The following is a 13979-nucleotide window of genomic DNA, read 5'->3' as shown; positions in this document are numbered from 1 at the left end:
AAACCCAGTCATTTGCAACAAGATGGAGGAATCTTGCAAACATCATGCCAGTGAATTAAGCCAGTCCCAAAGGGACAAATATCATATGTTCTCCCTGATCGGTGACAACTTACCGAGCACCAAAAAGGAAACAGAAGTTGAAATCTTTCTTGTTGCTTCTGTGATTATTTGTTCTAAAGGTTTCCAGATCTGAAATGCATAGCGACCTGCAAATGCAAGAGCTGCAACACCCAATCCTACAGCTATCAACCTTCTTGCCAGACCGTGGTGGATCTCGGCGTCGGGCCGTTTGGCCGAGGGCGGCACGTATTCGGCATAGCGCAGCCCCTCGCCGGCGGGGGCGACGCCAGCCCGAGCAGCCATGCGGAGCGCTGCAGCGCCGTCTACGAGGCGGCCGCAGGGACAAACTACTGAGGGCGCACTCGTTTGCAGGTGCAGGTGAGGATGCGTCCGCGGCGCCGCCGAAGGTGAGTGGAGATTGAAGCCAAATTTTAGCAAATTAGCTATTTGGCCTTCAGCAAATATTTTTTCTGGGTACTTTATAAAACACATACAATGAAAACATTTATGCTTTATGGTCCTTTCTATATGTAATATTAGAATAGTATCTGAATCACTAAGAGATTTGTTAGATTAAAGACAGAATGAATCAACCCTATTTTCCTTTCTCTTTTTGAATCTGGAAAGACAAAGTATTCAGCCACCCCACTGATGAGTTAGTATAGCCCTCCAGTTGCTCAATGATGAAAATGAAATATCAAAGATATACTACAATATCTGATGACCTGGATGAATAATACATCATCAAAACGCATGCCTCTTGTGACACGTCACTCAACAAAGCAGATCACCAGGACCACTGTTATGGCACAGTGGGTTCAGCTGCCACCTGCAAAGCTGGCATGACATATGAGCATTGCTTCCAGTCCCTGCCACTCCACTTCTAATGCAGCTCTCTGCTAATGCACCTGGGGAAGTAGCAGAAGATGGCCTAAGTGCTTGGGCTCCTGCCACTGACGTGGGAGACCCAAATGGAGTTCTAGGCTCCTGGATTCAGGTTGGCCCAGTCCCAGCTGTCTCAGCCATTTGAGGAGTAAACCAGTGGATGGAAGATCTCTCTCGCACGCGCGCTCTCTCTCTCTCGCCTTTCAAATAAATAAAATAAATCTTAAAAAACAAAGCAGGCCACCTTTGAAGTCAAAAGTTTCATGAGAATTATGACACAGACACATATGCTAGAAATCTTCCTGGCTATTCAAAACCTGGAGGATACACAAAGGTATGCAACATATGGTCCTTTTTGTCCATTACCAATTTCCCGTGCCAAAGACTGCAAACTCATAAGTCATACAAAGCAACTGAATTCAATTCAGCCCCTTGGTCAAATTCCTTCTGCATCATCCAATATGGTCATAATCTTTTACCTCACAGCACCAATAGCCTCAATGCTGAGTGTTTTAAATTTTATATTAAATTTCTTCCTCCATATTGATTTTCCTTCTCCTTTGTGTTTATAAAATCTAATTAATTTAATGCTGTATAATACAGTTAGTTAGGTTTCTTTTTTCCTTTAAATGATTTATCTAAAAACACAGTGATTTTTCTCTCAAGTAAAAATAGCTTTTCGTATGCATAGATACCAATAAACACCTCATTTTATTTCATAAAATGCTTTCTTACATATTGCTTTATTTAATCCTTATGACAAATCTGAAATGGATGAAGCAAGCATTTTTTTAAAGATTTATTTATTTATTTGAAAATCAGAGTTACACAGAAAGAGGAGAGGCAGAGAGAGAGAGAGAGAGAGAGGTCTTCCATCTGATGGTTCACTCCCCAATTGGCCACAATGGCCAGAGCTGTGCCAATCCAAAGCCAGGAGCCAGAAGCTTCCTCCGGGTTCAGGGGCCCAAGGACTTGGGCCATCTTCTACTGCTTTCCCAGGCCATAGCAGAGAGCTGGATCGAAGTGGAGGAGCCAGGTCTCGAACCGGTGGCCTTATGGGATGCCAGCACTTCAGGCCAGGGTGTTAATCCGCTGCACCACAGCGCCGGCCCTGAAGCAAGCATTTTTAATACTTGTCTTACAGAAAAAAGGTTCTGGTGGTTAATGGGTACAGAGATACGGTTGGAAAGAAGGAATAACTTCTAATACTTTCTGGCACAGTAGGATAACTATGGTTGAAACCAACTAATTGAATATTTCAAAAATAACTAGCAGAGGCCAGCGCCGCGGCTCACTAGGCTAATCCTCCACCTAGCGGCGCCGGCACACCGGGTTCTAGTCCCGGTCGGGGCACTGGATTCTGTCCCGGTTGCCCCTCTTCCAGGCCAGCTCTCTGCTGTGGCCAGGGAAGGCAGTGGAGGATGGCCCAAGTGCTTGGGCCCTGCACCCCATGGGAGACCAGGATAAGTACCTGGCTCCTGCCTTCGGATCAGCGCGGTGCGCCGGCCGCAGCGCACCAGCCGTGGCGGCCATTGGAAGGTGAACCAACGGCAAAAAGGAAGACCTTTCTCTCTGTCTCTCTCTCTCACTATCCACTCTGCCTATTTAAAAAAAAAAAATAATAACTAGCAGAAAGGATTTTGTACATTCCCAACACAAAGAAATGACATATGTCTGAAATTATAAATAACTTTGATCTGATCATTTTACACTGTATATGTATTCAGATATCTTTTTATTCCCCATAACTATGTATAATTATGTTTCAATTTTTAAAAAATTTAAAGAAATTGAGGTCCTGAGATTTTCTGATGTCCCTAACGTCATGCTATCTAGAGCTAAGAATATATAGGGGCATATAGGAGATATTCTAAATCCACCCTTGAATTTGCAACTCTTCTATATTTGCTCATATTGCAAAATGTTAAGTACACAGAACTTATATCTTAAACATAAACACCATCCTTCATAAACACAGGGGAACATAGATTTCTCACCACCGGTAAAGAACAATTTAGAGAATTGTTACCAAGTAGGGTAATATGAGTCGGCAGTTAAAGACAGAATGTGACATATTATTTTATCTAATATACAACAAAGGAATTTCAGAGAAGTCAAATATAACAGCTGCCCAAGTTGTAACATGTTTCTGGTCTCCAAGTCCTCCCCACTGTGTGACAGCCTTGGCAGTACACAGTGGCTCCACTCTTGTGCTTTAACCACAGAACATTTCAACATGCCAAGATGACTTACTTCAGAGTGTGGCAGGCACACTAGCTATGATGTTATGACATTTAATTTGTGCAAAATAAAATATGTAAAGTCATATAAAAATAATATTTGAAAAAAATAAACAAGCTTAGACCACGTTCTAAACACAAGGCAATGACTTCATCTGGCATAAAACCCAAGAAACAGAACAGTCCTTCAACACTACAAAAAATAAGTTTGTATTAGAATTATTAGAACAGTGCAGGATGCATGGACTCATACAGTACATTCTTTATGGAGAATTTGAGGGATTTCTTCCTGTAGTAAGTGTGCCTACCTGTAGTTTTGTCATATATCATGACTTTGGAGGAAACACCTCCAGAGCAAGAGACAAGGTGGTGGAAAAGGTAACAGGTGAGAAGTAGCCAAGCACAGTGTCTGTTCCCCCAAGAGCCAACTGTGACTCTAAGAAACAATATAATTTGACTGTGTGGATGACACAGAGGGACCCCAGCGAGACCTGTTGGATGGACCCTCAGAAAGAAGACCAGACTCTGAATGATGGATCACAGACAATCATGACTCCCTCTTCCTCCAAAGTAGATGAGAACTGCAAATAGCCCTCTCCATCTTTGTTGCATAGAGTACAAGAAAGGAATATATTGAGTTACATAGGATGACTCCAAGAAAAAAAAAAAACAGCAAAGATCAAGGAATCATGTTTTCAAAGGGTTTCTCATAAGATATCTTGCACACTCATCTCTTCTATGCACCCTCCTCATACTATTCCCTTTGGCTTGCTTGAAAAGACAATCACTGCATTAAGTGATTAAGTGCTGCTTCCCTTCTGACTCATAGTTCACAAGACCACAGCATGAATTTCAATTAGCTCTTTTTGCTGTGTGAAAAGGGGGAAAAAAAGGAAAGGAAAGAAAAATCAGACCTTGGAGAACATGGGTGCTGGAAAGCATTTTCAATGCCTGCACACAGATTTTTTAACTGGGGGAAACTGTACAACAAGAGAAAACAAATGGATTCACTAACCAAATGCTCCTTAAATTGACCACTTTTACACTAATTCCACTTTTGGAGAAATGTGCTACATGGAAAGATGATGTGTTGTTAGAAATCTTGCTCCAAGTTCCAGTTGGCTAGCTACTAGCTGTGAAACTTGGGCAAATCGTGAAAACTTGAAAGTCAGTCTCTTCATCTATAAGCTGGTAAAAACACAAATACCTACACTGCAAGATGCCTACGATGAAACATGAAGCTGTATTGTAAACTTCTATGAAACACAATAGATGTGAGGTAATACAGCACAGTGATGAAGCTCAGAGTGGGAAAGGTAACCCTACTATTTGCTGCTGTGTAATCTGGGGACATTTAACTCTCTTGGTGCCTGAATTTTCCTTCTGTAAAATGCAGCTGTTGTGATGCTGTATGATTAACTCCTCAGAATGGTGCTTAGCACACTGTAAGCAAACTTCAAGGCCAGCTAATATCCCTATGGAACCGATATTGGTATTTGTGTTGAGTTATAATAACAACAACGTGAATGAAGGGAAAAGAGATAAGCAACAGAAAGAAAATGGTGCTATCCAAAGTCAAGTCTCTCTTAGGAAACAATAGAATGTGTGTAAATAATCCCAGAGACTCAGAATTTTTAGAGCCGATTTGTAAGAACTGTTTTGCAAGAGGCAAGAAAGGAAGAATCATCTACTTAGAACACAGCCCAGTTCCTTAACACACCAATTGTTCAGCACCCTCTTCCTGTGAGTACATGTAAATGGGTATTTTGAGCATTGCCTGATGGTCACCAGTGGAGGAAAGATCTTATGAGACTCAAGGAAGGATGATGAGACTGCAAAACATTCAGGCAATGCAACATTGTGATGGCTGACAAGGGATGGGAAAAATGGCTCTTGATTCATGACGTAGCAATCCTCCTCACCATTTTTAAAAGTTCATTTATTTATTTGAAAGGCAGAACTACAATAAGAGATCTTCCAATCACTGGTTCACTCCCCAAATGGCCACAAGGGGCTGGGCCAGATGGAAGCCGGGCGGCTGGAGCTCCATCTGAGTCTCCCACATGGGTGGTAGGAGCCCAGGTGCTTGATTCATCATCTGCTGCCTTTCCAGGAAACATTAGCAGGAAGCTGGATCAGAAGCAGAGTACATGGGACCCAACTCAGCAGTCTGATTTAGGATGTCAGCATTGCAAGCTGTGGCTTAGCCTACTGCACCACTGGCCCCCAAAAATGCCTATCTAAAGGAAGAATAACATATATGTAAACATTGTCATGATATTTCTCTAGTACATACTTTAGACCTATAATTTGTAACAATGTTTGAATTAGAGAATAAGGAATTGAACGTTTTCACACTACTGACAAAGAGTGCTATGGGGATAATTTCTCTATCAACAACTCTTTTGTGTTTTGAGGTCTTCCATGTGATACAAATCCTAACTCCAAAGAAAATGAACAGGCCATGGGGGATCAGAACAACAGCACTAAGAACAACAGTGGTGATATTGTCATTTATTGCTTTCCTACAACACACCAGTGCTGCCAGAAGTGTTTTACATACATTATCTCATTTATTTCTCTTAAATATCCCATGAAAATAGGACGATGGAAGGAAACTAAGGTTTGAGGAAATACACAACTTGTCAAGGTCATACACCTAGAAGATACTGAATGCAAGATCTAAGTCCAGTTCTGCCTGACTCAGGAAAGTGCCTTGAACCCATGTGCTGTGGTCAAACTTAGGAAAGATCTTTGTTACACAGAAATGGTCTAAGTTGGGACTGGTCTGATCAGTGCATCAGCAACACCTATTTCAGATTCACAGTTGCACAAATTTATTGAACAAGTGAAGATGTATGAGAATCTACTTTTATTCCTGTTGTTCTTTACTGGAAAACATGGAAAATCATAACCACTGAAAACAAGCCCTTTTCTGGAAAAGATTAAAATTTGAAGATGTTAAAAAAATTTTTTAAAGGAGGAGCAGAGCAGGCACAGGAAAACACGAGCTGAGGCTCTGCTTGCTGCAAGCAGGCGTGATCTGTAACAGGTGGGCTGCTCCCAGCAGTCCCTAAGGGGAGACACTGGTCCCTTCAGCAGTAGCCATGGCACCAACAGGGTGGAGGGGCTGTTGCCATTGCTTCCCCTACAATCTACCATAACACAGGGAGAGAGTGTCATTAATAATCATTAGCGTAAGGGTTACAGGTGCTAGAGCAGATGTTGCCTGGCAGGAAAATTGGCAGCATCAGAGAACACAAACCGGGAGTTAATTTTCATCATGGGTAATTCTCTAAAGATGTCCAGCCCAATTCAAAATGTGTTCACTCTCCCAGGCTTCACCTGTGATGGGATCTCCTCCTCCTCTGACCCTCCCAGGAGTTGGAAGCCCCTTCTCTATGCTCTCAATACCTTGCAACTTACCCCCATCAAAATCTCTATCCCAGTGAATTCTGTGCATGTGTGCACATAACCTTCCCTCACTAGATGGTGAATTTTTTGAGGAAAGGGAGCATACTCCATTCTCCTATTATCTCTATTACAAGGCCTATGATAGGTGCTCAGTTATTTCTGAATGAGTGATCAGCAGATGGATAGGTGGATGGATTGATCGATGGATGGACGATGGATGGATGGTTGGATGGTCCATAAGTAAAATTTTTCAATCAACATTTACCTTCATAACCAACAGTCTCAAAAAGATCTTAGGAGCACTATACTTCCACAAGAATATCACCTTACCTTGAACCACATTATTTAACCCTCAAAACAGCCTGTTATGACACATAGTAAACCTTGTAATCACCAATGATGAAAACATCTCACCAAGAATGGTGACTTTCCCAATGTCAAACAGTAAGTATCTGACATTTCAGTTGGATTTCAGTTGGATTGGATTTCAGTCTAGATATCCTGATGACTTCCATGTGGATTTTACTATTTCTACACCAGACAGTACTTTCCTGATACTAAGGAAGTAACCTGCAAGCTAAGTAGACTCCTAATCCCTCCAGCACAAAACTTTCTTGCCTATATGTCCTCTCCTCACTATTAAAGAGGACTAGCATCTTTCTCCTCCTTAAAATTGATGAAATGAAACAGGAGTCAAAAACAAAGAATGAGGCCGGCGCCACAGCTCACTAGGCTAAACCTCTCCCTTGCGGCGCCAGCACCCTGGGTTCTGTCCCGGTTGCCCCTCTTCCAGTTCAGCTCTCTACTGTGGCCCAGGAGTGCAGTGGAGGATGGCCCAAGTGCTTGGGCCCTGCACCCCATGGGAGACCAGGAGAAGCACCTGGCTCCTGGCTTCAGATCGGCACAGCACGCCAACCACAATGCGCTGGCTGTAGCAGCCACTTGGGGTTGAACGAACGGAAAAAGGAAGACCTTTCCCTTCCCCGCCCCCCTCACTGTCTAACTCTGCCTGTCAAAAAAAAAAAAAAAAAAAACAAAGAGGGAGTAAGTGCCCCTCATTCTATTGAGATGCTCCAATGATGGGGGCCAAGCAGCTCCCTGTAGTAGGAAAGGGTGTGCTCCCTAATCCTCAGAGTCAAGCACCCTACTTAAGATTAGAATAGCTGTCTGCAAAAAGAAGAAAATAGTGTTTTATCCCCATTTTTCTCATTTAATTTAACAGAGGACTTCTTCAACCCTAAATCTATCTAAATACACGGAACCACCAGGAAGGTGATGTCAGGACATAATGAAGAACCAGATATGCATCCGCTATATTTGACATAACAAACATGAGAGGGTTTCCTGGGAGTCAAGTGGAGAGCTACAAGGATGGCCTGGTTTGAGCTGTGTGAACAGTACATCATTTTTAAGGACCAGACGTGGGGACTTAGACAACTGCAAAATGCTATGGAGTGAAAGGTAGGAGTGAATAATTAAAGAAGTAGGAAGAGGGTCTCTGTCAGGGTTCACACAGACAAGCAAAACTAATAGAGCAGAAAGGTAAAGAGATATCAGAGAATTGGCCTACACCATTACTGGGGCTCACTAAGACCAAAGTCCACAGGCTCCATCACCAAGGAAGACTAGGAGCTAGCCAGGACCTCACCAGCATGGGAGGGAGCTAATTGTCTTTAGAGCCAAATCTGCTGCCTCTCCTCTCTCTCTCTCTCCCTCTCCCTCTCTCTCTCTCTCAAACCTCAGTCCTCCTTTCAGGGAAAGTCAAAGACTTCTTTTAAATTACTTCCAACTGATTAAGTCACCTCTAGTCACAACCATCCTATATGATCAGGGACTTTGACAGAGACTGCTGATTGATTGAATTACTAGGAGAAAGACTGTGCCTGTTACAAAATGACAGTGGCTTCCCTTCCATCTGGGACTCTCAGCAGAGATTATCTCTTGCATCCCACTTTATTTGGAAACATACTAAGAAGAGAGTTTGTGGTGATGATATCTTCCTTTGGCCAAGATGCTAACCTGCAGGACTCATGGTATATTTGGAACCAAATATAATGCAGCAGGGAACTGTGTAATATAGGGTCACTTCAGGAGGCCCTAATAATTTCACACACATACCCCATAAGAAAAGAAGCATTTAAATGCCCGCCACAGAGAGCACCCACAATCAATAGAGAGACTGCAACACTAGTCAGTTAAGTAAGAGACACACATGTTCTTCCTCTCCCACCTCCTTGACCCGAAGTCCCTGTGACAGTCTCAGAAATGTGGGGCTCAGATCTCTCTTCAACGAGGAGTGATTGCCTGTTTACCAGGAATATGGCTAGCTAACAGTCTCCCATTCTTAATCCCTTCAGGTCCAGTTACCTTAGGTGACTATAGCAATGAATGAGCAAAATTGGCTCAAGGACCCAACTATTCCTACCTAATGTGGGATTCTTTTGATGGTAATCTTTAATTTCCTGTTGACCTGGCAGAACTTTTGTCATATCTGCATAGCAACCTGCCACTCTTAATAAATTCTGTTGCCTCCTTTTTGCTCTCATGGTACTACTACTACATTAAAAATTATTTCTATGCCTCACTCTGTCCCAACATCAACTTTCTGAATTGCCGAAGTTTCACAGAGGTAACTAAAAGTGTTCTGGGAAAAAAAAAGAGCTGATAAAATAGAATTTAGGAATAGGATGACTCACAGCCCATCTAGCATCGAGAATCCCATTGTGTATGGAAGGCAGATACTCCCTGGAACAAGGTAGCAAGAAGCCCAGTTGCTAGATGCTTTGTCTTCTCAACAAATGGGTAAAAAATGGCTTAAGATAAAGGGAGGATTTAACAGTTTGAGTTTCCAATTTTCAAAAATAATATTTAGTAAAGGCCAGAATATTATGCTAAGGTGAGAGTCCTCACTGGAAAAAAACTAGCAGCTTGAAATTTGGGATGGGTATACCTGATAGGTATTCCTGAAGATTTCAGCTCCCTCCTCTCCTGAACCCTTGCACAAAAATTTCTTATACCTCCATATTTAGAACTAGTACTCAGCTGGCAGTTCCTCAAAAAGTTAAACATAGAATTACCATATGATCCAGCAGTCCCACTCCTATATGTGTGTGTGTCTATAAATATATATATATACAGACACATATATATATATAAAAAAATTGAAAATAGGGACTCAGATACCTGTATGTATGTGTGTATATGTGTGTGTCTATATATACACATATATATGTGTGTGTCTATACATGTCTATATGTGTATATATATGTCTATATGTGTGTGTATCTATATATATCTATACATATATCTATATATACACACATATAGACATATATATATATATATATATACAAGCAAAAGAATTGAAAATAGGAACTCAAGCATTTACTTGTATGCCAATGTGATTACACCATTATCCACAATAACCAAAGGTGAAAACCACCAAACTGGCAGTCAGCAGATGAATGGATAAATAAAACATAGTACATATATACAACAGGATAACGTCCAGCAGTAAAAAAAAAAAAAGGCATAGAGTTCTGACCCTTGCTACAGTATCAATGAAACATTCAAATATTATGCTAAATGAAATAAGCTAAATACAAAAGAAGCAACATTTTCATTTCACTTACATTAAATATCCAGGCTAAGACAATTAATAGAGACATCAAGTGGATTAGAGTTTGTCAGGGGCTTAGAGCTGGGAGTTGGAAGTTTCTGTGCAGTGAGTACAAAGTTTCTATATGGAGTGATGGAAAAGCTTTGGAAATAGTAGTGTTGGTTTACAACACTGTATATAACATTAATGGTGAAGATGGCATATATGTTATATATGCTTTAAGCCATAAAATTAGAGTTTTCAAAAATTAAAAAAAAAAACTACCACTTTCCTGTAGCTTTTGGCTGAAAGACACTGCAGAGTTTCTGCCCGGCTAGCTCATGGGGTGGCCCACAACAACAGCTCTCATTTCTCTCCTAGCTAAAACCACCGTGGTCACATCTCTACATCATCCAGCCAGGATTTTAAAACCTGGCAGAGAAAAAAATCCTCTTGGCATTGGCCTTGGAGGTGATTTCTTGAAATGCATCCAAAGCACAGGCAACAAATGCAAAAACAGCCACATGGGACTACATCAAACTCAAAAGCTTCTTCACAGAAAAGGATATAATCAAAAGAGTGAAAATGCAACCTATGGAATGGGAGAAACATTTGCAAACCAAATTTTTGATGAAATGTTAATATTTAAAGTATATTAGGAATACAAAAAAAACCTGATATTTTTAAAATGGGCAAAGGAATTGAACAGCCATTTCTCCAAAGACATGAAAATGTGTTCAACATCATTAAACATCAAGGAAATGCAAATAAAAACCACAATGAGAAATCACCTCATATCAATTAGGATGGCTATTACAAAAAATCAAAAGATAACCAATGTTGGTGAAGATGTATTTTAAAGGAAACCTTTGTACATTGCTGGTGGGAATTCTAATTGATGCAGCCCAGCCACTATTAAAAATAGCATCAAGAGTCCTCAGAAAAAAACTAAAAATCCAGCAGTCCCACTCTTGTGTACATAGCCAAAGGAATTGAAATCAGGACCTCAGCAAGGTATCAGTATGCTCAGGCACACTGCACCATTATTCACAATAGCCAAGACATGAAAGCAAACTAAATGTCTATCAATGGAAGAATGGATAAAGGAAATGTGATACACACTCACAATGGACTATCATTCAGATTTAAAAGAGAAGGAAATCCTGCCATTTGCAACAACATGGACAAACCTGGAAGATATGCTAAGTGAAATAAGCCAGACACAGGACAAATAATTTGAAATGACTTGACAGCACAGGATTAAATGGGAGAAAAGACGCTACTTACTGTATAAATAGAAGCAATCACAGTGTAATTACCCACCAGCCAGCAAGAGTCAGAAGTTTATGCGTCCTTTTCTATAGGGGAGAGGAGCATGGAGGATGTAAACACTTTCACAGGGCCAGGAAATGATTATTAGGGGGGATGAATGGACCTGAACAGAGAAATCAGCTTGTAAAATGATTCACTTTGGAGTTTGAACCAGCCAAAAAGAAAGACATCATCTTGTCAAAAAGTCCATCCAGGCCTTGCTGCCTTCCTCAGTCTTCTTTCCCACACATAGAACAAGATTTCAGGGTGGGGACTGAAGGCCATTCTGCTCACTTTTGTTGGACTTGTCTTGGTGAAGAAAAGGGAATTCTAGAAAAAGCCTTGCCTGAGCTTGGGTGTGAGGGGGGAGCCAGACATGTTTAGAGGAACTTTTGATCGGAGGCAGCTTCCAAGCTTAGCCCATCAAGCAGCAGTATTTGGGGCATAATTATCTGAGCCCCAAGAAATCTAAAATAGTCAAATTCATGGAAGCAGACAAAAGAATGTGATTTCTAGGATGACGAGGATTGGGAAACAGAGAGGTATTAGCCAAAAAGTACAAAGTGTTTGTTAGAGGAGATGAAGTCACCCAAGAGAGCCACTGTACATCATAGTTCCCTGTTTAACAATCCTGCATTGTTTACTTAAAAATTTACTAAGATGGTAGATCTCAGGTTCAGTGTTCTTATCACAAAATAATAACAAATCTGAGAGTAGGGGGAAATCAGAAGTGATGGGTAGGTTGAAGGCATAGATTATGGTGATGGCTTCAGAAGTATATGGTTATTTCCAAACTTGCCAAGTATATTAGGTAATGTACATTATATATGTATAGATTTTCATGTCAATCATACCTCAACAAAGAAATTTTTAAGAGGGAAAAAGAAATGCAACTACTATCCACTACTATATACCCCACCTAGTAGAATTCTTTGGAGTTTTGGAGGCAATGAATGGCACACCTAGGAATACTGCTCCTGCCTATACAGTCCCATGGAGACTGCAACTGAGTCAAAACTGAAGGAACAAAGTGTGCAGCAGCAGGTCCAGGTGCAGTGCAAGTAGCAGTGCGAGTCAGAGAATACATTAGCACAAATCTTACGGTATTTGGGGGGCCAGGGATGTAAAGAAAAAAGTGTAGTTTCATGGCAAGGCCAGTGGGTAAATCACATTTTAAAGTCTAGGGTTCTGGAACAAAGCCTTGATGCCTTTTCTTAAAAGATTTATTTACTTACTTACTTACTTGAAAGGCAGAGTGGGAGAGAGAGAGAGAGAGACAAAGGGAAAGAAATTTTCCATCCACTGGTTCACCTCCTGAATGACCATAACAGCTAGAACTAGGCCAAGCTGAAGTTAGAAGCCAGAAACTCTATCCAAATCTCCCACATGGGTGGCAGAGACAGAAACATCTGGTCCATTCTCTATTCCCTTCACGGGCACATTAGCGAGGGGCTGAATTGGAAGCAGGGCTGCCAGGACTTGAATTGGTCCAGCCTAAGCTGGGTCCTGTATGAACCACTGAGTGATAAAGGCAAGCTGGCCCAAAGACAATCCAAAGAGACTGAGCACTCCTGAGAACACAGGACCCAGGCAAGATGCATGTGCAGGTAGCACTGTCTCCCCTCTCATAAGTCATGGTTGCACCTTCACAATTTTCTCAGCTCACATAAAAGATCACATGGGAAATTCTGTAAGGTGAGCTGATAAAGAAAACACCCAAGCCTGGCTTATGGATGGGCAAGTTTGGTAGCGGAGTGAGAGCAAAAACAATGACTAAGAGCTGCATTATGGGCCAACCCCCCGGCTCACCTGGCTAATCCTCCACCTGCAGTGCCGGTACCCCGGGTTCTAGTCCCGGTTGGGGTGCTGGATTCTGTCCCGGTTGCTCCTCTTCCAGTCCAGCTCTCTGCTGTGGCCCAGGAAGGCAGTGGAGGATGGCCCAAGTGCTTGGGCCTTGCACCCGCACGGGAGACCAGGAGAAGCACCTGGCTCTTGGCTTCGGATCAGCACAGCACACCGGCCATAGCAGCTGGGGGTGAACCAACGGAAGGAAGACCTTTCTCTTTGTCTCTACCTCTCACTGTCTCTGCCTGTCAAAAAAATAAATAAATAAAGAGTTGCATTACTCATTACTCTTGTGTTGCTGTGAAAGACAGTAGAGAGAAGCTCTTCCTTGTGGGTCGCTTGGGTAGTGTTCTAGTCATCTTTGAATGGAAAAAGAGGCTACTTCATACATACAAGGCTACTTCAAAAAGCTTGTGAAAAAGTAAAATTAGAAGATAAATTTAGGCCGGCGCCGCGGCTCACTAGGCTAATCCTCCGCCTTGCGGCACCGGCACACCAGGTTCTAGTCCCGGTCGGGGCACCGGATTCTGTCCTGGTTGCCCCTCTTCCAGGCCAGCTCTCTGCTGTGGCCCGGGAAGGGAGTGCAGTGGAGGATGACCCAAGTACTTGGGCCCTGCACCCCATGG

General features: G+C 42.0%; 1 protein-coding gene across 2 annotated transcripts in view; it reads right to left on the bottom strand.

Moving 5' to 3' along the window:
- Positions 1–366, bottom strand: part of LOC127487680 (dnaJ homolog subfamily C member 15-like) — a 104946-nt gene extending 104580 nt beyond the window's left edge. For both annotated transcript variants that reach the window (XM_089327351.1, XM_089327350.1), the window contains exon 1: positions 114–366. In XM_089327351.1, the coding sequence (XP_089183477.1) occupies positions 114–363 (250 nt within the window). In that variant the 5' untranslated portion in view covers positions 364–366. The remainder of the gene's footprint in view (positions 1–113) is intronic.
- Between the last annotated feature and the right edge of the window lie 13613 nt (positions 367–13979).

The sequence above is a fragment of the Oryctolagus cuniculus genome, chromosome 2, assembly GCF_051225735.1.
Source record: "Oryctolagus cuniculus isolate XC-2025 breed Fujian yellow rabbit chromosome 2, ASM5122573v1, whole genome shotgun sequence".
NCBI classification, from domain to species: domain Eukaryota; kingdom Metazoa; phylum Chordata; class Mammalia; order Lagomorpha; family Leporidae; genus Oryctolagus; species Oryctolagus cuniculus.
This window is presented reverse-complemented; position numbering and strand designations above follow the sequence as displayed.